The following is a 23498-nucleotide window of genomic DNA, read 5'->3' as shown; positions in this document are numbered from 1 at the left end:
CTAGTTACAGATGAGGAACTAACAAATACACAACTGACAATCTCAAGACAACAAAATATAAGAACACCTGACATATATATTGTAAGGGTTTGTAAAGCTTTTTGCAGTCCTAATTCATATGTGTTCATGTGGAAGGCCGGCATTCTCGTAGTGTAGGAAGTAAGTGGAGAAAACAGTTAAAGGAAAAGTCACTCGGCATTCCAGCCTCCAGAATTCAGATTCCTTTCAGGGTCAGAACAAAGACGGTCCCCCCGAAACTCTGGGAGGAGGGGTCTGCTCTCATGTCACTTCTGTCAGAGCAGAACCCTTGAAAAACATCTGACGATGGGAGAGCTTACATGCAGTGTTTTTGACTCTTGAAGTGAGGATGCACATTTGTGGCAAAAACATGGCAGGATTGGGTTTGCATACAGGGAAGGATGGGGTTAAGCACAAAATACGAGAAAATGATTCAACCATTAAGGAAAGAATTATGAAATTTTAAAATCTGCACCCACTTACACATGCAAATGCATTTTATATGCAAATATGATGATCACCATAAAAAGAGCATGGGACATTTGGTAGTATGGTTTCCAGTTCTGCAGAGGAACGAGATGTCACATGCCAACCATTGCTCAAGGCACTCGTCTCTGCACATGTAAAGCAACCTTTCCAACAGTCTTGTGTGACAACAGCGTGAGAGCTATAGACGTGCGTAATTTGCATGTGCACTGTCTTTTCAGCATCATTTGCATAGTGTCAGGTTAACAACAGCTCTTTCTAAGTAAAATGAACTCATGGTAACCCCAAGAGGGATGGGTGTCTCAAGTATGATTTGAACATGTATGTAAACTCCACCATTGTTTCAGAGAGAACACACTCAGGTAGTGCAGTATGAATAATTGATGATGCAATGAATGATGAGAGAGGTATCAGAAAGGGCTTCTGTCCAGACAGTATGAAAACTGGGTTTTGCGTTTTCTCCAAAAACGGGAGTGAGAGAGAAGCACAGCGTCCCTTTATTGCATTGCCATTTCAACACAACTATCGGTGACCTTGACCTGGGTCAGCTCATTGATTTGCAGTAGACTTGGCTCTTTTGCTCGTTCTTTTTCTAACTGTTAAGATGTCGAGATGCATTTGATTTGAGCGACCAAGAGACTGGCCCAGTCGTTGACGTGCTGGGTACGAGTGGATGAGCGAGACGTCCTTTTTGTGTAGAGTAGACCGTTCTGCACAGTATAAACTGGACATAATTATGTTTGTTTCAACAGACTTTAGGAATGTCAGTTATTCCTGGATAAAATGTAAACAAGTAGCTTGTTGTAAATTGAGATGTGGATAGCTTTAAATACATCTGTAAAGAATAAATGAACAGGAAGACATTGAAATAAACTGGATTGCAAGTGTGGTCACAAAAGTGCTTAAATTGTCTTTTAAGCTTATATATTTTTCATTTGGAGGGAATTGTTATTGTAGTTGACTATTCTGCCTGTTTTCCCAGTTTGGTAGACATCTCTTAGAGGTTGAAGAAGAACCTACATTTTAAAATGTAGTGCCACTCAGATGCATTTTCTTTCAATTCCAGTTGGTTTATGTTACACATTTTACTCTCTCTTTCAGGTAAAAGATAAATATCCTCCATAGGTTATGCCCCCTGTGGCCTTTTCTCCCGGTGCTGTACTCAGCACTCTGCGGTGACAGGTGAGATTGTAGTCAGTGATGCACAGGAAGTGAACAGGTCAGAGGGGTGCAGAGTTCATCCTCCACGGTGTAGGGGGGTGCAGAATAAAGGGCGTCACCATTGGTTTCTGAGGTGATTCTGTTCTGCAGGGTTTGTGAAGCGCTTTGGGGTCCTGAGCAGATGAAAGGGGCTATATAAATGTAAGTGTCATTCATTTATTAATTTACCTACCTTAATTTAAAAGCCTGGAGATGTAAAATATCTGCAGGAAAACAAACACACACACACACACACACACACACACACACCTAAGCTTAAAAATGACACTAGGGTAAGAGAATGTGTATTCAGTTGCCAGCTATTCCCGCATTGGCCACGCATTAGGGAGTGTGTTTGTTTAATGCATTTTATAAGACGACCCATTCTGCGTTTCTGCATTTTCAAAATCTCTCTTCCCTTTCCAGTCTAATCCCCACATCTCTCTGTGTCGCTCTACTCCTCCTCCCCCCCCAACCTCCCACCACAGGTGCCCCTTCTGCATCTACTCCACCAACCGGCCCACGGCGATGGAGTGCCACCTGAAGACGCACTACAAGATGGAGTACAAGTGCCGCATCTGCCAGAAGGTCAAGTCCAACCAGCTGGAGCTGGAGATGCACATCCGTGAGCACCGGCTGGGCAACCACTACAAGTGCGAGCAGTGCGGCTACCTGTCCAAGACGGCCAACAAGCTGATCGAGCACGTGCGTGTGCACACGGGCGAGCGGCCCTTCCACTGCGACCAGTGCAGCTACAGCTGCAAGCGCAAGGACAACCTCAACCTGCACAAGAAGCTGAAGCACGCGCCCCGGCAGACCTTCAGCTGCGCCGAGTGCTCCTTCACCACCACGCACCCCTTCGTTTTCAGCCGCCACGTCAAGAAGCACCAAAACGGCGAGTGCCCTGACGAGGACCCGCACCCCCAGTCGCGGAGGGGGAAGGAGGCCTTCCTCGTAGGCAGTGGCGGCAGCAGCAGCAGCAGCGGGAGCAGCAGCCCCCTGCTCACCCTGTCCGCCTCCCAGGCGCTGCAGTCCGTGGCTCTGTCCTTCACCGGGAAGCAGAAGGACGCCAAACCGGTTCTCCACTACCTTGCGGCGAACGGCATGTCTCTCTCCTCGCATTACGAGAAGTACAGGAACTGCGACCTGGCCCACCTCATCCCCCTCCCCACCCTGTTCCCCCCAAGCCAGTACGTGGGAGACGGCACATTCCACCCTTCCTCCTCCTCCTCCTCCTCCTCCAGACTGCGCCCCGCTGCCTCCTGTCCCTCGCCCTCCCTCTCTCCAGACTCTCTCAAACACTCCTTCCTCGCCTACCTGGGACTCACCGAGAAGGCGAAGACCGTGTGAAGCTGCCTCACACCCTCCCTGGACAGTCGCGAGGCAAGCTGTGCCCGCTGCAATAGGACCTCTCCCACCGAGTTATCATAACGTGCTGGATATAAACGTAGTCGAGGTAGAAAAAATAAAAATTAAGGCTGTTTGTGCTTAATGCATTTATATCAAAGCTGCTTTATATTCAGTTATAATACTTTTAGTTTACTTACCTTTCTTTTTTTACAAACAGGAACCCACTGCATTACCTGAAAAAAATAAATGGGACAAAAAGAAGTTTGATATGAACAAGAAAAACAAAGGAGGAAAGGGGCGGAGTTTGATAGTGTTGCATACATTCGAGTAGGGATTGTCTTTCTCAAAGCATTAGAAAGCATGCTTTTCTAAGTGTTCGGACTTGTCTAGGTGTTAATATGGGCTTAAAATGAGATGGAAAACTATAACAAGGTGGTTCCTTGATGCTCTGAAGAAAAAAAAAAAAACGAAAAAAAACTCCACAGCCAGTTACGCTGAACTGTTATAAACTGTTTCCAAAGCACCTCAAGCCCTTATCAGTCATATTGTTTTGTAGTGTCTCCCTCTGGCTTTGCTTAAAGGTGGCATTGCATGAAGTCTTAAACTATCTTGCCCCCATTTGGACTATTTCCCGACACTTGTGAACATCTAATATACATATTGTATGTCAACTCATTTGACTTATGAAGCACTACTCCCTCTGAAGTGTGTCTTCGTTTTTTTTAAGACCTTGACCGAGTTAGAATGCTCCTTTTGAATTGCAAAATTATACCCTAGACCCAACCACACGCGCCAAACAAAACGAGTGCCTGTGTGCTACAGCAGTAAAAAAAAGAGGTGAGATTTTCACTCGGGCAATTGCAATCATGTGCCAGTCTTTTCCAATGCGCTCTGTCCTCCCGGTATCTGGATGTAAGGTTTCTCGGAGGACAGTGTACGATACACTCGTTACAGAGGTAACACAACGGGCGATAGGTTTGCTTAACATGGCCTTGTCCTCCTGGAATCCAGCTTCTTGGTGTCCATTTTGGAGTTGTTTTTTTAATTCTTTTTAATAATTGTTCCAAAATGACTTTGTTGAATGTATTTGTTTTTTAAATGCAGAGGCGGGGGTAGGTGTGCCGTTTTGAGTCTGGTTAAGATTTGATCAAAATCATAGCATTTTGGTGGCCTTCTGTGTTTGTGTGAACTATGATTTTATTTATTAGCATTTTAATAACTTTAGATATCCTATCATGACGTCGGATTCAAAACGCAGCCTGAAACTGGCCCATGGGTGCAGCGGTAAAATGTCCATTCCTTTATATGTAGATATGTATGTATATGTGTGTGTGTGTGTATATATATTTGCAGTAGCCTCCAGATATATACATACATGTATATACATAATACATATCATTAAATCTTGTTTTTAAGGATGTTTGCAATGCAGATTTCTGTATCCTCTTGGGTATTTTGACTTTTAACTTTCATTAAGACAATTGCACTTAATATCATCAAGTCTAAAATAAAATGCACTTAATATTCCCTTTACATATTGTATAAAAATACAAGAACCTGGGTTTGCTGTTCTGTACAGTACATTTGATTTTACCTAAAAGGTAGTCTTATAAAGCATCACACACAATCACATGTATGTCTTTTTTTGTATTGAAAAAACTAAACGTTACTTTGTACACGTACCTTTCCGGTAGTGCAGTGGTTCCTATGTGTCTAACCCTCTATGGAATGAAGAAATACCATGTACATAAAGTCCTCTGTTGTTTGATTATGCGATAAATAGATGGTAGAGGTTGGAACCTGGGCAAAAATGCTCAGGCTAAATGAAAACAGGCAGTTTTGCACAGTGCTTTAGTCTTGCACTATTTTATATTTGTCATTAAGAATACAAATTCCTACAAATTTAAGGAAGGCATACATGGCGTTATCTACGTATGCTTACGGAAAAAGGCAAAATCACTTCTTTAATTTACATTTGTAGATGGGAAGGAGGGCCTACATTTGGCACTTGCATTTCCTAAGTGGTCTTTTTTTTTCTTTCTTATTTGTAAAGGGATTTTGAATTCACACCAGTTTTATTTCACACGTGTCTATGTTTGATTTTAGATTTTTAAATTCTCTCTGAAATGAAAAAAAAAAAAAACTTTTTAAAGGCAGGTTTTAAAGACCAATAAAATCCACACAGGAAACGGACTGCGCCATTAGGAGTGCGTTTGTGCGTTTCTGAATATGAGGGTATCAGTCTTCAGTTGCACCCCCTGGAGGGTTTGCTATGTACAAGTACAGCATTCAGTCCTGGTGCTACATTATTTCAATAGGGGGTGCTCCCGCAAAGCTAAGTGAAGAACTCCCTATAAATTTGCATTATCTTTTATACTCTAGTGCCACTTGGTGGAAGGGAACAGCCTGAAATACCTGAGAATGAGTCAAACTGATTTTCAGTGTCAACGCTGAGACGCGTGTCAGCTGACTGACACCATTTTTTGTTGTTTTTTTGTCTGCCTTTGAATATATCATGTTATCTAAAACGACTGCACTTTCGTACAGTGTTCAATGGGAAAACCTGACAGGAAATTGGTCTGTCCTTTCGATACCAGTATTTCTAAGCACTTGATTCAGCTATTATTTGCCTAAATGTAAGCAGCACAGTGATTTAAAGTTATTGCGTGACTACCTTTAGCACTTCGGAAGATGCATGAAATTGCAAACTCTAGTTCTTAGCACTTTTTTTTCGCTCCTTAAGACTGACTTTTTATTTTTGGTTTGCATTTAGTCATGCAGTTATTTCTCTGCACTCTCTTCAGTCCATGTATAGCTTTATTTTTGCTGTATTTTGTTACTCAAAGCTCAATTTGTTTTGCTTGGTTTTCCTTTTGTTTTTTAGGTTTTTATTTTGGCACACAGTAAAAATGTTATGTACTGTATAAAGTTTTTTTTTATTACTTCATCTTTAAGGCTGTACAGGGTTGTTTGTGACAGTAACTGGTAATTAGATCTTTTTGTACTTTTTTGGTTTTGTTTTGTTGTTTTCTGCATTATTTTTATGTTCAGATTGCCAGTTCTCAATGTAACAGGATTTGGAAGTAAAGCTTACTCCAGCTATTACATTTTCTCGTTTTGTCTTCTGTGATCTGTTGAAATATTTTTTTTTATCACTGGTGTTTCAAATATTTTCCTTCAAGGAGCAGTATTTCATTTTGTTTCCTGTGATGACGGTTTCTGGTGGAGTGGAGGTGGTGTTTAGCACTATGAAATTTAATTGTGAGACAGTGAGTAAGTACCAATAAAACCATCCAGTTATAATTGAAAGAATATAGCACAAAAATTAAAAGCACAGTCCAAAAAGACCATGAAATGGTGGGATACAAATAGAAAAAGACATGACATCCCTTTTTTCTTTTTCTTTTTAATTGTATCGTATGCAGCCACTTGTTCTCACCCAAGCAAAGGCCAGGCCTTTGTATGAAAACAGATGAAACAGATCAGTTATTTGCAGACTTTTAAGAGACCCATTTATCACTGTTAGCTTTGAGTCAAAGAAGACTTTGGTGTGTGGTTCCCTTAGTTTGAGCAGTGTTACAGAGGCTGCTCAAACTTCATACAATATCTGTGACAGCATTCCTCTCCTTGCCCTTCCCCTTCTCCAGTCATGGTTAACTAATGGTTTGGTCCATAATGAAGCAATTAAAAAGGTTACAAGAGATCAACCCAGGACTACTTTGTTATGAATAGTCTAGTATAAAGAATGGCTGCTCTCAGCGCACCAGTGTGGATGCTTCTGTTTAACAGTCACATGTTGAACCTGAGTGTTTGGTTTGTCAAATGGAAACCTATTTTCAAAGGGCTGTAATGCAGGTATGCATTTCTCTGAGGTACACAAAAAACATAATCCACTTGTTCATGCAATTCACATGACCCCAAAATGGGGGTAGAGATTATTCAATATATCAAGGCTTGTATTGTCACTAGTGAAAGTGGTTTACCTCAATCCACTCCATCATATTTAACAGTGATTATTTAATATAGACTACACATCATTATTCATAATGTCTCTGTAAGGCACACCAACATATTTGCTTAAAGGCAACTTTACTGATCCCTGGATACAGATGTGAAAACTGTGCCCAGTGACCTCGGCTAAAATCAACTTATACAGTTCACTAAGCGGTGTGGTTGAACAAAGGTTCATCCAATAGCTGACTAATGTTTATTTCATGGTCAGAAACCGTAGAAAGCTTGCTGTTAATCTTGTGTATATGGTATCTGTGTGCCTGTTGCCTTGGAATTGGCATTACCCTCATCTAGTGATTCAGAATAGCTAACAATGTACCATACACAGGAAAAGCTAAAGATCCTGCAAAAAAGAAGCCTTACATTCATGTGCAGCACATGGTTCAATATAAGAGAATCGGTATTGTGGGAAGTCTTCCAGATTATTGGTCATCAAAGCATCCTAGCAATTTGAATTCCTAATTCAATATCCTCTGAATGACATTAGTGTGATATTCAGCAAACACATTTTGCATCAACTGAGTGACGCATTGTTGCCTACATTGAAGAGCATACCTTGTCAAGATCAGATGCATTTTTGGGATCCATACCAAAGTCTGTGTTAAGGTTGTAGGGTAGATGTTGATACAAATCCAATAATGTTTTCAAAGATGTATTGGTAGTATTCGGAATGGAAAAGGGTCTACTGCCCAAATGAAGTAAAAATAATAATAATAATAATAATAACAGAACCACCTGACAATGGGGTCCTAATTCTGCCTGAAACGTTTCTTCTACCAGTGTGAAACCCATTGTCGAGTATTAGATCTGTAAAATGAAATTGTCCGAGATCATCTTGAGCTGTCCATTCATTCCAAGGGGCAAGATTAACCATTATAGGATCTGTAAACCTCACAGAAACCTAAACGTTTTATTCAGAATGATCTTACTGTAAGCCCTGTACTGTGTCTCCTACCAGTCTTAATTTTAAAGAGTCAAACCAATCTGTTAATTTCATACAATGGCAAACAAAACGACAAGTTTCTATCACAGTGATCTTCCTCAAGGTTTTCAACACCGTTGCACACAACCTAAATATCATGACTATTAATAATTACGTATGCTATACAATATATAATTTAATTTGAAGTATTGTGCATTAACATAATTTTAAGATTCCAATAACAACATTTCTTAAATCAACTTGTGTATGGGAAATAAAAAGGCCAACCACGGGTATATGGCTGGATCACACATTTCACCATCAATAATTTGAAACAGAATGAGAGGAGTAAGCATTTTATTCCCTCAGAGCCAAACCTCATGAACTGAAGAACCACAGATCAAAATCATAATATAGCCTAGATAAGTTTAGCTTTTAAAAACATCGGCTTCTATGCTAAATGCTGATAACAGCACTTGCTGGCTGCCGAGACGTGATTTTAAAGAGGCTACCTTTTTCCCTCGGTTCAGATTCAGGAGGATTTTCAGATGAAAAACCGGTGTGGGTTACTTTCAAAGTGAATCACAAAGCATGTGTTTTCCGTTTTTTCACCATGAGCCGCACAAATAGCTGCAGTTTGGCCATCTGTGGTCTACAATAATCTCAAAATCACTGGGTCAATCATGCAATCAAAAAACAATGCATACCTCCTATATTAATGCACCTATCAACTGGGAATTTGCTAGCTTTTTGTAATTAAACCAAGACACTGTGCCACTGCGTCACTGGGCACTGTAGTGGTACTCAGTGTGCCAGGGCTGAGTCACCCACTCGGGGTGGATCTGGTATTCAGCGATTCTCTGTTTCCAGGGTTTACCCCCCAGCGAGTCATGGGAGTACAGACCAGCATGCTGCGCTCCTAGGAGGGCAGTAGACAGGGTTTTTAACAGGCTTTCCAATGCCATTGTTTCTGCAAAAAATGAACAAGCAGTGAGAGAGAGATAGAGAAAGACATCTAAAACCAAGAATACTGCCATGTTTTGTGCCCTTTACACAAATGTACAGTTTCCTGTTGTCCTGCTGTATAAGGCCCTTCACATGTTTGCTAACCATCCCTTTAAGACTTTGCACTACACCCACACTGCGAAACTGCAGGTATGGAGGACTATGGATTCTTCAGGCTTTCATTGAAGTGTTCCCCATTAATATACTGTTGGGGACCACATCAGAAACCGTCCTGTGATTTTTGGCAGTCCTGTTTAATCCCTCAATAATAAACACAATATTGCTGTTTTTTTTTTGTACTCAAACTTTGGAAATGAATGAATTCAAATAATGTGGGATTTGAAAATATAAATTAAATATATGCAAAACACAATGTATGGGTTATACAGAGGCAGCTGAGGGGCCACTACTTGGGTCTCAGAAGGACATTTGTGGCCCACAGGACATATAATGAGGAACACCGCATTAGAGTAATTTAACAACTTTTTCCATTTCTGAAGGTGCTGGTGATTCACAGAGATCTATAAGAGCTGAATTAGCTAGAATTAGTTTGAGCTCAATTATCCAAACTTTACCTTTATTTCCTGCTCTTCTCAGCCATTGATTCATTGGTACAATACAGTCAGGCTTAATGTGTTTGGACAGGGCCTGTTGACAAACGTATAATTAGAACTTCGATATTCTTTACAGCATTGCGTGCTTTTGTTGTAGAAGGATAAGAAACCGCAATGTAGACAATAATGAAGCACACATCAGCAACATCAAATTTCACTTATAGTGTCGTCTCCCAAACAATATGACTAGTCTTGTTATTATATTTACTTTTTTATATAAATACATCCATCTACAGTGGTTAAAGTAGCTTAATTAACTTTGGAATCGATTCAAAATGTAGTTTATGCTGTTTTTAGCTACAACCCTGGCTAACCCCCAGGAACTAAAAGCAATGATTAAGAAATGTGTTCCTTGGTTAGTGTCCATCATGGGCCCTCGGGTCATGTTTACCTGGCTGATGTAGCTCTTCTCAGGAGGGCCTCCCTGAAGCGATCTACCATGCAACTTCAGCAAGCTCTCGGCAAAGTCCTGGACAGCTCTGCGGTCTACAGACAACAAGCATGCGATAAACAAACAAAAAATAACAAACATTATTAAAATATTCTTAGTGAGGCTTTAGTAAACAGAAGGCCAAGATGTACACTTTGACATTTTATAACAGACAGGACCCTTCTTTCCTTTTCCTTCTTTTCTTTAGATAGAAGAAGAGTTTTGTACATTTCCTTAAGAATTCTGAGTTAAAATTCAGTTCGACGAACACAATTCTGAATTTCTTTGCATCATGTCAGCACACTTGACAATCATGTTTCTCGTCTTTAAAATGTATAATAAGAATCAATATAGCTACAGCCTAGCAATCATCTCAAATAATTACTCACTTCAAGTGCCATTTCCAATCAGCAAAATAATATCTAATTTGAAATAAAAAAACATAATTACAGAGTGCATTTTGATTTGTCAAGTTAGCACTTCTTAGCTGCGTTAGCAGAGATTGTTCTCCCACAATTGTGTCATTTTTTTAAGCTCTAGATTGAATTAATTACATCATAATATTCCTAATGAAAGTATTACTGGTAACTTACTTTAAATTAGCTTGCTGTGAACCATATTTTAGATATATATTTAATGGGAAAGAAATGTCTCAATGAAAAGCACAATGGAAATGCAGGAGGGCGGGGCAAGAACATGTCTTAGATGTCATTATCCAGTTGGGTAAAAGCACAAAAAAAAAAAAAAACTAGTGATAAATGAGAAATCAATAGTGGATGTTCTCAACAAGTACTTTCCTTGGGAGTTTACAAGCAATGGCATGAACTGTAGGCCTCTGTTGTCTCACAATCTTCCAGATTTGTTCGAGGTAAAAGAAGATACATTTATTGAGCACTAGATGCTGTCAGAATTATAAATCTCTACAGTAAATAAGATTTTACACAGGGAACTCTACATTTCATAATCACTGGGCCCTGCCCAATACAGTAAATACAATATAGTAAATTCTCTGACCACAATTTCACTCCAATGCATTCTCCAATTTGTATTTGATACCAAAAAAAGACTAAACACTAAACTAATAAACAGGCAGAAAAAAACAAAGCCTTCCTGTGGTATATGGTGTATATGTGTACTTTGGTTATTTTCTATATTAGAACATTCTAGAGATGAGTATTTAGATTAAAAGCATTACTTAGCAATAATAGATCATTCTGGATATTCTCCAATCTTATTATCTCTGTAATATAATGTTCTGGATTGTTCTTTAGTCCTTTTCTGTGGTTTTCATTGTCTCCTATAACTTTCAATAATAAAAGCTTATGGAGCTCATACATATTCAGCAAGTGGGTTTGGCTTTAACTCCATTGACTTGTATGTAGGAAACACTGGAATTGTATATGGATACATGGGCAGAGAGGCATTTTCTCAAGCTAGCTTTAAAGAAATCTGTATAAGTAGATGTTTAGTTAGGTCATTTCTTTTGCCCAAGATAGAGAGCAAGGCTGCATGGGTTCGAAAGGGGCTTACTTTTACTCAATCATTAATTCTATTCAATAAAACTATATGAAGACTTCGTGGAGCAAAACCTGTTTGCTTTGAAGTTCTGCCTAAATATGTGATTGACAAAACTCTGTAACTGGAGAGTTTTCTCTCTCATTGTACACATAATAGTTATTGTTTTTTCACACCACAATTTCCTTTCCTCTGGCTCAAGTTCTCTACACAGCCTGTACCTTTGACAGCACCTTCATAAAGTTAGCCCTTACAGATCAATAGTGTGTTAGCTTTTTGTTTGTAAGTTCACTCAGTCTTGGCTTATTACAGCTGGTTCAGGTCGTAAGGGAATAGTCTGCAGATTTACGAGAGGAGCTCTTCTTTGTTTGCCAAAACTGTAATCCCACACTGACCTCTACTGACCTGGCCAGCAAGATAAAGCTGCTTAAACTGTGTGTGTGTGTGTGTGTGTGTGTCCAGGAATAAAGATAGAAGGACTTCCTGTTCTTCACAGCTTTGGTTTGAGAAAAGCATCTTGGTGTGAAAGCTCATACCATCAGATTACACCTTGGTCTTTCCTTTGAAATGAGCAACTCAAACCTGTGGATGCAGATTCAGGACATAAAACTGAACAAAATCAACAACAACAAAACAGACATAAGAAAAGTTATATAAGGTCATTCTATTTCACTAGGATCATTCAAAATCCACTCAGATGAAAATCTGGAACCAATTAACTTAGAGGAAGTAGGCAAGAATCTGTGAGCTGAAATGCCTCTGCGATTGTGTAGCTCTGAGCCATGTCATAATGATATGTTGTAGTCTTGTTCAGAAAGCTGGGAGGAATAGTGTGGCACAAGTTAGCAGTGAGAACAGTGCCTAAAACAATGAAGAAAATACAGAGCATGTGATACACAAACCCAAATAAAATGTAACTGGATAACCTTGGCTTGATGGGTGAATTATAAATTCCCATTGTACAGGAAATACAGCAAACCACACAGCTCCATAAAATTGACAGTTTACAACAGAGCTTCAAATAGTATGAACTGAGATCAGGGTGTGCACAAATTCCATTGATATTGCATTCACAGAGTAGGCTAATAAAGAGAACAAGATAGATTTTTAAACATTGGTGACTATTAATAATGTGCTGTACCATAACGTTTTGAACTCTGTGAGTTGAAACATAAAACAAAAATTAAAAAGCAAATACTCACCAATGTCAGGAGCCAGCTCCATCCACGCTTTGGCAGCTTGAGCCAGCTGTGAATTCGCAAACACTGTCTCAAGAACCTACAACACAAACACCGTGACCTCTTTAGTTATTCTCTTAGTGATGTTATCTATATATGTCCGTTCCTTTCATCTGAAAAGGGTCTGCATGCAATTTATTGCAGAAGTTTCATGAGTTTGTTTCCCAAAAGCTACCTGAAAACCCTTTTTTTGTTATAACTGTTTTGGGCTGGCAAGCAGATTATTGGGTAAAAGCCCTACATGCTTGACTGTGACTCAGATTATGATACAGCTGATTGTGACCAGGATTCTCCACATGCTGGTATGCAACTGGCCAAGCCCTGCTGATTTTTGTGAGTCAATATGAGTTTCCCAAGTTTGTGCAACAGTGACCCCCCTGGCTAATAAACTATTACATCGTGTTAGGTCTACTGTGTTCCAGAATTCAACAGGTATAGATGTATGTAGTGAGGCAGTGCACAATCAGAAATGTGATGATGAGAGTTTCTCTATTTAATACACCAAAAATATAGTATAGTACTTTACATCTAGGTGCTAAAACAGTACAGTATTGTTTAATGTTAAAATCTAATGGAAAAATATTGTCATTCATTGGGGGAAAGTATACAATAATTCATTAACAAACAGAAAGAGGTGAAGTGTATCTGAAGGCACAAAGCTAGCCAAATCAAACTGTCAAGGTACAAGAAAAAATAAGATTTCCCTTAGCCACACAGCATGAGCTTTGCTTTAAATGAAAGGTTTCCACGGATACTTCGCAATATCAACCAATCACAGGGGTTGTTTGGTCTCCATAGGTCTGGATAATCTCAAAGCGAATTAAAATTACAATAGCCATCACGATAACTGTCTTATTATATCACTACTGACACTTGACAAGCGGAAAAAAAGGATGATATTAAATAAGCCATTGCTGACACCAGGGCTAGTTATAAAAAAATATGCTGTAAGGAGTAACTGTAAATAATAGTATTAATATTATGTAATACAATATATATAACAATACCCTTGTTGAAGTGTAATTCAAAGTTGATTTTGCAAGAAAATGCAAGTGCACACAATATTTCTGGACACAAACAAACCAAACCGTAATGAATTGTATAACTATCAATATTCTAGATATCAATGGCATCTAAATATGTGATATTTAAATATTGTCATACTCATAATCTGTACCTTTTCAATCCATCTTTCTGTTTGATGACGTGTAAAAGGTGCTTCCTGTAGCCTTTCATTTTCTAACTTCTCAGGAGGGATATCCAGTCCCTCATGGACTGCTTTTTCAGTTCAAAATGCAAGTTTCTACCGTAAATATCCTGGTCTATTTTGGAATCGATCCTTTCTACAGTGCTAACTAGGGCATCAGTATCGAAGGATGAAGAAATAACTCCTAAACAAAACAGATCCACATCTATGCTTTACAGGGTGTGTGTCTCTCCACTCAACACAAGCTTGACTCTGGTTAGTGTGTCCAAAAATTTCATTTTTTGTTTAATCTGATCATGAAACATCACAACTGACTTGATAGTAATTTAGATGTTTTTATTGCCAAGTTCAAGCCTCATCTTTATATGTAGACAGATCGGTGGTATACTTGGCACAGAAATTGAAGCGTATGTTGAGAAGACAGTTTTTCCCACTGTGAGAGCATGAAGGCAGATATGTTGCTTTGGGGCTGTTTTTTTTTTTTTTATCCTCCGGTCCTGGTGCCCTTGTTAGAATTGAGGGACAGATGGATTCCAAAATATACCCGAATATTTAAGCCAAAAACCTGGAACACCCTCTGTCAAGAAATTCCAGCTTGATTGCAAAAGAAAATACGAGGCACACATCCAAGTCTGCCACCAAATTGTTAAGGGAGCACATAATCAATCTTCTCGATTGGCCATCACAATCTCCAGACCACAACTCAATGGGAAACCTGTGTTATGACCTGAAAAAAATCAGTCCACAGCAGGCACAAGCCACACAACCTGGAGCAGTTGAACCTGAAGTGGTTGAATATGCCTCCTGAGAAGCTAAAACTTTTTAAGGCTTACAGGAACATCCACCTCCATGTTGGCAAAACCACAGATGAATTCACAATCTACAGATTGCCGGGGTATGAATACATTTGAACATTCTGTATTCAAACATATACTTAACAGTTTTTTGTTAGTTTGTTTCCTTGTGAACGATGAGAAATAAACACCAGGATTAAGAAATTATGTGGTTTTAGTAAGTAAAAGTTATTTTAAAAATATGCAACTTAAATTCTTGTCCTCCACACAGACAATAAATTGTATATTTGAGGTATGTTGAGGAAAATGGGTAGAAATATATATGGTAAAATCTGAGATTCATTCCAATTTCAGTCACGTTCTTAATTTTCCCTAGCATTCCCTTTATGCAGAGCAACTGATGTTTTCTGCAATCTCTGTGGCACTATTCAATTATTTCAGTCAGCAGGAAAACAGATAAGAATACAAAATTACACAATTCTATACTACTAAAGTTATTAAACTCAACATCCTTAAAAAGCATGCTTAATTGGACAAATATGTTTTCATTTTATTATAAGGGAACCATTTTATTATCATTCCAGTCATAACCGAAAGATCACGATTGTCTCCTATTGTCTTCAGAATACGTTCCAGGTGAGACTCAATCTCTGATGAATGATTATGGTCTTCAGTGTCCCAGATACTCAAGAGTGCTTGATAAACCTCTGAAAAAGACTCTTCCTGTTTCACAATCCTCACTGTTGACATAAGCCTTCTGTGTAAATGGAATATGACTGCAGTGCTCGGCATCAAACTGACACATGCTAAGCAAGCGGGCCGCTCATATTTGAAAGGCACTGAATAACTGATAAGTATGGTACAACAAATTAAATCAATGCATGAGCCATACCTCTTTGTTTATGGCTCTCTGGCTATTGCGAGGTTTCCTGCAGCTGGTACTTGGTCCTGCATATTTATTGCTTCTGCCTGTGGAGTTTAAGAAGAATTCACGCAATTGCCAAAAACACAAGACAGGGAGAAGGAGAGAAAGGAAAATAAACATTATGAGCTCTGGTTGCTTTAATTCCTACTGCTATTCATTTTACATGTGTCTTCATCAAACAGTGTCTCAGACTTCACACAAAAGACAAGTCCAACAGCTCTGCCAAAAACGGACGGAAGGGAACACAGCACATCAGTCCATGGAGTGTCTGCAATGATGACTTCTGTATGGCCTCTGTCTACTCCCAGTGCAGTGCAGTTTGGCTTCTTTGTGTCTTGCGCCTTTCTGCTGTAATTGAGATGTACACTGGGCTCGCTTGTACACTAAAAGGCTACTTCGTGCCATGTAAACTGGAGCACACAGTTCAATTAACAAGATACAGTACAAGAAAGATCATTGCTCAGACTATGATGCTTCTGTGCCAAGGGATTTGGACTGCCCGATACAATCAAACAACCAGGATTTTAACACTGACCAGCCAGGGCGATACTCTTGAACAGTGTTCAATGGTGGATTTTTGTAATACAATTCTGATGTATTTCTAAGCCTAAAGACAATATATGTTTTGTATGATTTGCTTGTCACCTAGTATTCAATCTTGCATTTCAGAACCACCCGAATTCTAGAAATATAATAGAGAGATAGAAAATTATACATATACTATATGTGTAATATGACATATGAAACAAAGTCATGGAGTTGCTCTGCTCAAACCCAAACTCAGACCGAGTGTGACCTATATACTCATATGACAAGTGGGGGAGAATCAACATATTATATCTACAGAGAGGATGTGTGCTTATCCACAACATCCTCTTAGTACACTTCTATCACGGATAACAAGATTGAAAAAAACTAAAACATACTCTTGGGCTTGGGGTTAAAAAAATAATGTTTACATATAATATACACATTCTATTTCAAAATGAAGACAGAAATGTAATGCATATTTTCTACAAATGCAGCCAAGCAATCACCAGTCATTTGTGTTTTGGAAAGAGTTCGATTTATATTTTGTAACAGGGGCTTTAACGTTGAATTTAACCTTCAGAGTCCTGTCTCTTAACAAATCAGTTATTTTTGCTAATGTTATAATCACACCCCTTGGTAATGACCTCAGAAAGCAACTTCACTGCAGCCCTTGATAAATCTGTCCATTTCTTTTTCTTCTAAGCATACAGCACAAAGTCAATAATAATGGCCTACCACAGACAATGTGAAAAATGAAACTATAAATTATTCTAATAAGACCCAACCACTGATGAGGTGGTCTGAAAATGCAACTGAAGGAACAGAAAATTTAAACAAATACAGATTTCTTCCTAATGCAAAATGATTAAATATTGTGTGGGATATTATTAATAATGTTTTTCCCTTATATAATGCAGTATTTGATACAATTATTCAGCCCAGCATGTTCACAGAATCCTCATTTACCAGCCTGGGAGAGAGGTAGACAACACACATTTCTTGCATACCTATGCATTTTCAAGACATATGTGAGACAATAATGCAAACAATGGTGGAGATTTGGTTGTGCTACTTTTCATGCTTTGAGTTATTATTATTATTATTATTATTATTATTATTATTATTATTATTATTATTATTATTATTAGTTGAAGTAAAACAATAAAAGTGCTAACAATAATCAAGTACACAGGAGCATAAGTTAAATAAAATAAATAATAGCGAGAATGCCGGACAGCTCAGGAGAGTAGCCTGCTGTATTACAGGTCAAGTCTAAACAGATGTGTGTTGTGTAATCGGAGGAAGGTGGTCATGGACTGTGAGTTCCTGACCTCGGTGGGAAGGTCGTTCCACAATTTAGGGGCCAGGGGTTGAAAAGGAGCGGCTCTGGAGGAAGGGGAGCAGAGAGGTGGTAAAGTGAGTCTTCTGGTGCAGTAAGACTACAGAGGTCTGGAGGGAGTGTAAGGAGAGATGAGGGTCTAGGTGCAGTCTGATCGAGACAACAGTAGGTAAGAGTCAAAGCCTTGAACTGGAGGCGAGCTGAGATTGGGAGACAGTGAAGGGATTGGAGAGGGGAGCAGCATGTGCAAATCGGAGTACATCGGATGGTGAAAAGCCCTCTTGAGGGTTTTAGAGAGGAAGGGGAGAAAGGAGACAGAATGATAATACTGAATAGCGGTGGAGTCTCCCAGCAGCCGTGAGATTTTGGACCTCTTCCATTTTTTTTCAGCAGAACGCAGTGCTAATTTGGCTGAATTACAACAGCAGTGACATACATAAGTCTTTACCACTTTTGTCCAAATGGGCTTTCTGTATTATTTAGGGACTTCGTCACCATCCGAGCACTGCCTTTGCCATGTGGGTTGCTCTTAATATGAGCTTCAAGCGGCACAATTAAAATGTCATTTCAAAACCACCTAAAACAAAGCAGCACTGCACACATGCACAAGGAGATGAAAGGAAAATTCTCATCATATATTATGTGTCATTATGTTTTTATTCTGTGTTTTCAAATATAATTATTTGTAGGAGTAGGACTGTTCAAAGCAGATCAGTCGTTTCTACTTGGAGGCTAACCCATACTCAGAGCACTATGGCAAGCAAATCTGGACAAAAATGGTCCGTGTAACGCCACCATTGTAATTCAGCCTTACCAATTTAAATTTGTCACTTATAGTATGGCATTCTGCAATACTGAAACTTACATGTAAATGAAGCAAATCCTATGTTCCTTTACAAGACAGATCACAGCCCTCACTGAAAACGCCCATTGCTGTCAGAGCAGAGATTTAACTGAATGATAGATACACTCTGAAAGAACTAACGTTTGACGTTTTCTTAGTGTTTCGATTTTCATTTTCTTATTCGGTGTTGTTATTCCTTAAACGCTGATGGGATACCTTTTAGATGCACAATTACAAGGTCAATCGTGGTTGCAATCTGGTTTAAGTGCCTCTTTCCTCCTATTTGAGAAATATGGCCAAACTACATTAGGAGGAAATTACATTACCGGCCTTCTACTTTTATTGACACAGGAAATGCCTGGTTTCCCCAAGACAAAACAGGCCCCGTTAAACTCAATAATATATGCACACAGATTTCCACCGCTGGAGTGCACATGCTTGTGAGGTTTGTGAACAGAACACCCAAAAACATTTATAAAACATATATTTCCTGCAGCTCACAAAACTCTCCACGGTACATACAATCATGTGCTGAAGTACAGTATAACACATTCTGCCCACCTCATCATACTTAATGGTCCAAAACTGACCAAAACGACCTAATAATAGTGTCTTGAATGACTCCTAGCCTGCAGAATGGAATTGAATTTTTCATTGTGATTTTGATACAGTGTTGCGGTCTATGATTTGCACATCTGTTGCTCCGTGTGGCTACATTCCAGCAAAGCCAGTTTCAGCTGTCCTTCTCTTGTGTCCAGAGTTCAATTAGCCACGATATGTTTCCCCCAAGCCTTTTTTTTTTTTTTTAACTGCTCGACCTTGAAGACTGACTCAATTGAAAGCGTTCCCACATCTTTTCTTTGTTTAAGTGCTTTCACTTTTTCTTAGTGACAGCTGGGCTACAAGCATTCCTTCAATCCCAAACCCTGCAAAGTCATTAATCTCCCGTTTGCCCACCATGTGAACTGAACAACATTCCCACCTGCCGCACCTGTTTAGACAGACCTGCCAAGCTGCTTGATAAAGCATGTGGCCCCTCTTCATATGCAAACAACTTAAATGTGTTATTCGTCACAGATGGATTCCGTTATATATTTACACCAGAGCTACTGTTAACTGCACAACCTAATGAATGGATAATTGATCCAAAAAAAAACTTTGGTCAGAATTCAATTACACTTACTTATCACAGCCTCTGGAGTCGATTTATACAAACAAGATGTTGTGTCAAGAGCTTTAAGATGTCTGACTATCAAAAAGGCACTCTTTAAAATAAAAATTGATTAGACTAAATTGGTTCTCAGCTCTGCTCTAGACTAAAGTATGGGCTTCTATTCATTTCCAAGCAGACGAGCTATTTTCAGACAGAAAGAGCATTTCACTTTTATGTTATGCTAATGAATACAAACAAACAAACAAACACTGCCTCTTTATCAGAGACCACCTTTACAATCACACTTGACAAACAAAACAAAACAAACCAACACAGATTTATTCATCAATTCGAAAACAAAAATCTGCTTGGAATACATTTGTGATCTACTGCTATGTTGCCTTGTCTATGTATCATTCATTTAGAACTGTAAAATTAATTATAAAATGACAGAATAAGACCAGATTAATTTAGCTAAGGTTGCATCCATCCAGGTGGTCATTTCAGTTAATCTGTCTGTGATTAGGGCCGGTACAGAGACACACCTTGCTCCTATTTAAGTGGGTCTATTTGAGGTGCCCTCTGTGGTTTCAAAAAGCTGTGAAAAATCTATAAAGAACTGTAAACAGACTTGCTGGGATGTGAGCTGATGTACTTCTCTCCTCAGATACTGACGTTCCTCCTAGGATCACTGTGGTCATGAGCTTCCCCTTCGAAATTGAACACTGAGAAAAGCAAGTGCTACCTCGTCGGATTCACAAGTGTAATCCAAATGTTTGGTTTTGCAAATCTGAACCCGCATCTGGCATTTGACTTTTGTCAGCAGAATTACCAGAACCGTCTATGTTTGTGCTACAACTGGATAAATGTGATATCCTGAGTTTTTCAACACAATGCACCACAAGAACCTGTAAGTTAATTATACAACAGATTCTACTAACTTCACCAACCTTGCCATGGCAAACTTTAAGGAAACTAAATGCAGTTCAAAAGGCTGAAATTAAAATATGACATATTCACCTCAAGGCTGAAACCAAATAGTGTTTAAACAGGCTAGTGTATTTATGAAAGCAGATTTTATTTGTTTGCAAAACACAGCGTTTTTTTTTTTTTTGGTAAAATCACAAAGCAGTTCATAAAAATTGTACAAAAACAGTCAAACTTCAGCACAAAACAGTATGCAAATCACTTTGAGCAAACCAGTATTTGTTACCCTTACAAGAGAAAATACACTGTCTGAAAATCACTGGAGACCTGGGATCGATTACAATTCTGTAATTTGTACAATTGATCATTGAATTACAGTGACATTTTTAATATAATTATGCCATTCCTTAAAATGTCTAAATTCAATAAACATGAGACCCTGCAGGCCTTATGACCGAAACAATATACAATTGCTTATACACAATATACAGGATACCTGCCTACTTGACTTTGTTTATTCCATTATATCATTTTCCTAAAGCATGGAGAAAATGAACAAAATATTATAATTCTATACACCAAAAACTGCTGTACATCATTTAAATTGTAACTGTCCCAAAGTCTGAAGTGATTTCACTACTTCTACACATAGCTCTTACCTCTGGGGTTTTCAGCTGCACTGTTGAAGTATCCTGAGACAGAATGAAGTTTGGTCACTAAAAATACCCTAGAATATAGAGAGAGCCCTGCATCACTCCGAGCTTTCAGACAATTGACATGGTTTGGTTGTTCATTTGTTTGTTTAATCGTTTTGGTTTGTTTTTTCTTGTAAAACAGAAGTCATTTTAGGGAGAGGAAGAGGGGAGAGGGAGGGGAAATAAAATGAAGAATAGCTTGTTGTATTGAGAAAAGAAAAAAGGACATGCAGTTAAGTTCTGTAATGGCAGACCTTGTTGAGCATGCATTTTTCCTTTCCTTTTTATCAGGAATACCTTATGTTGTCAATGTATTCAGGCAATGTTTTCATATCTTCATTTAAACCTGTGCATTAATAATGTAACCCACCATCACATCACTGAGCTTTATTGGGAAACAGAAACTATTTGAATTTAGTAGTGTTGATAAAGAACTGATAAAGTATCAGTGGCACAGATACATTGATTAACACAATTATATGTATTGCAACTGGTTTAAGTTGGTTAGCACTAGGTTTGGACTACCAATAGCACTGGCTGTTGCTAATTTGGGTGTGAAACCAGTTCATAACGTTAAAACAACACGGATAACCGCTGCAATACGGGTACTTACTCTGGCGGATGAGGCCTCATCCTCCGGGTCGGAGAGCTGGGACGGACCCGGCGCTGGGTCGGCTCGTCCAGGGTCTTGGTGCAGTGCTGCCCCCTGTAGGTCGTGGCACTTTCTCCCCATTTTCGGGCGTCGTCCTCCCACGCCGACCGGGCGGCTCTGCGGATCCCCTCGAAGCGCTGCAGGTCCAGGGGCCTCTGAGGGACCCGCCAGTCCTCCGTGTCGACCCATCTCTTCCTGAAGGTGTCCCGTCCTGGGCGAGCAGGGGTCTGATCACCTGCCATTGCTGTCCAGAGTGACCCCGGCTGCAGTGCAGGTGCTGTTGGCTCGTTGCTGTCTGTGTGGATGTGTGTGGGATGCAGATTTGCAGCAGCAGAGCCCTGTGCTGGCCAGTAAAGCCCGTGTGAGCCCTGTGTTGATGAACGCTAGGCAACAGAGTCGCACAGCCCGCTGCCTTTGAGCTGGGAGGGGTGGCTGGGTGTTTCTTAAGTTTGTTTCTGTTTCATCCTAGTCTTTAGTGAACTGAAGCACACTCTTAACACATTAGCCTACATGGATCGATTAAATGTGCGTTTTGCACATATTCTTCCTTTTTTTTATTATTGCATTGTGAATAGTAGTAATCTTAATCTTAATCTTAATCAATTTGAGTCCAGTCAGTAGTGGGGCAATCCGAAGTGAAGAGCAAGAGCTGTACTCCACAGCTACACTTCACTTTCTTCAGCAACAAGATAGAAAGGTGCACTGTGTGTTCTGACACCTTTCTATCAGAACCAGCATTAACTTTTTCAGCAATTTGAGCTACAGTAGCTCGTCTGTTGGATCGGACCACACGGGCCAGCCTTCCCATTTCTCATCTTCTGAGAAATATATTTGAAAAAAGTGAGATAGTGTTCTTTGTGTTACTTTTAGAAAAACAGCCTAGTGTAATAGGAGACATAGTTGTCACAGATTTAGTTACGAGTGTCCCAGCATGTAGACAGCACATTATGTTTTGTAGTGCCACCTCGTGGACATATTTGTACAATATTATACATTTACTACATTTCAGTTTAACAATAGTTTTCAACCAAATTAAAACTTAAACATAAATATGATTTTGCCTCTTGAGCATATTACAATTGAAGAAAACCATGGCCTTTAAAAACAAGACTATACAGTATTCTTAAAACTTTTTTGTTATGATTGTAAATATCTTGTAGTGAGGTATTTTTTTTTTACATGTGACAGACAAGTGCAGTGCTGATTGAAGTTTTACCTGTCAGGGGTGATGAAACAATGAAACAGTTCCCTTACATACACATGCCTGGTCAGTCCTGGTTGCATCTATTATGCAAGCAAACATCTTTCGTGTCCGAAGAAATCATCAGTACCCGTTTTAACCTCTCTCCTTGACATCTACAGGACCAGGACCCACAGTGCTGTGCTTTCTACATGTACAGATGCAGATCCTTTGCTAACGCGAGTGCACCCAGCTGAGCCCAATTGACGAAATCTACACCCACATCAGCAGTACTTCAAGCAAGCAAACAGATCCTACACAACGGACTTGTGAAAGCTAGAGATCAGATAGTTCAGAGTATCTAGAGGAGCAGCACAGCGATTGTTGCCAAGGTGTTCAGATACTCATTTGACCCTCACTCAGGAAAAAAAAGCAGCTGCCTGGAAGAAGCTGACATCTAAA

General features: G+C 39.3%; 2 protein-coding genes across 4 annotated transcripts in view; one reads left to right on the top strand and one right to left on the bottom strand.

The window, feature by feature from the left end:
- znf827 (zinc finger protein 827) overlaps window positions 1–6159 on the top strand; it is a 58629-nt gene extending 52470 nt beyond the window's left edge. For 2 of the 3 annotated variants that reach the window (XM_066718436.1, XM_066718435.1), the window contains exon 14: window positions 2193–6159. In XM_066718436.1, the coding sequence (XP_066574533.1) occupies window positions 2193–3054 (862 nt within the window). In that variant the 3' untranslated portion in view covers window positions 3055–6159. Of the gene's footprint in view, window positions 1–1815; window positions 1867–2192 lie in introns of all 3 variants that reach the window. The other variant, XM_066718437.1, reaches the window with a different exon arrangement.
- Window positions 6160–6458: 299 nt separating this feature from the next.
- Window positions 6459–22310, bottom strand: LOC136764400 (uncharacterized). The gene is made up of 7 exons (XM_066718434.1): window positions 21818–22310; window positions 21169–21236; window positions 15683–15759; window positions 12754–12829; window positions 9998–10092; window positions 9568–9640; window positions 6459–8957 (listed from the first exon to the last, which is right to left on the bottom strand). Exons 1-7 carry the CDS (start codon window positions 22096–22098, stop codon window positions 8770–8772), a joined length of 858 nt encoding a protein of 285 aa, XP_066574531.1. The 5' UTR covers window positions 22099–22310; the 3' UTR covers window positions 6459–8769.
- Between the last annotated feature and the right edge of the window lie 1188 nt (window positions 22311–23498).

This window comes from Amia ocellicauda, chromosome 12, assembly GCF_036373705.1.
Source record: "Amia ocellicauda isolate fAmiCal2 chromosome 12, fAmiCal2.hap1, whole genome shotgun sequence".
Classification (NCBI taxonomy): Eukaryota; Metazoa; Chordata; class Actinopteri; order Amiiformes; family Amiidae; genus Amia; species Amia ocellicauda.
Note: the sequence above shows the minus strand (reverse complement) of the source record. Positions and strands in the feature narration are given on the sequence as shown.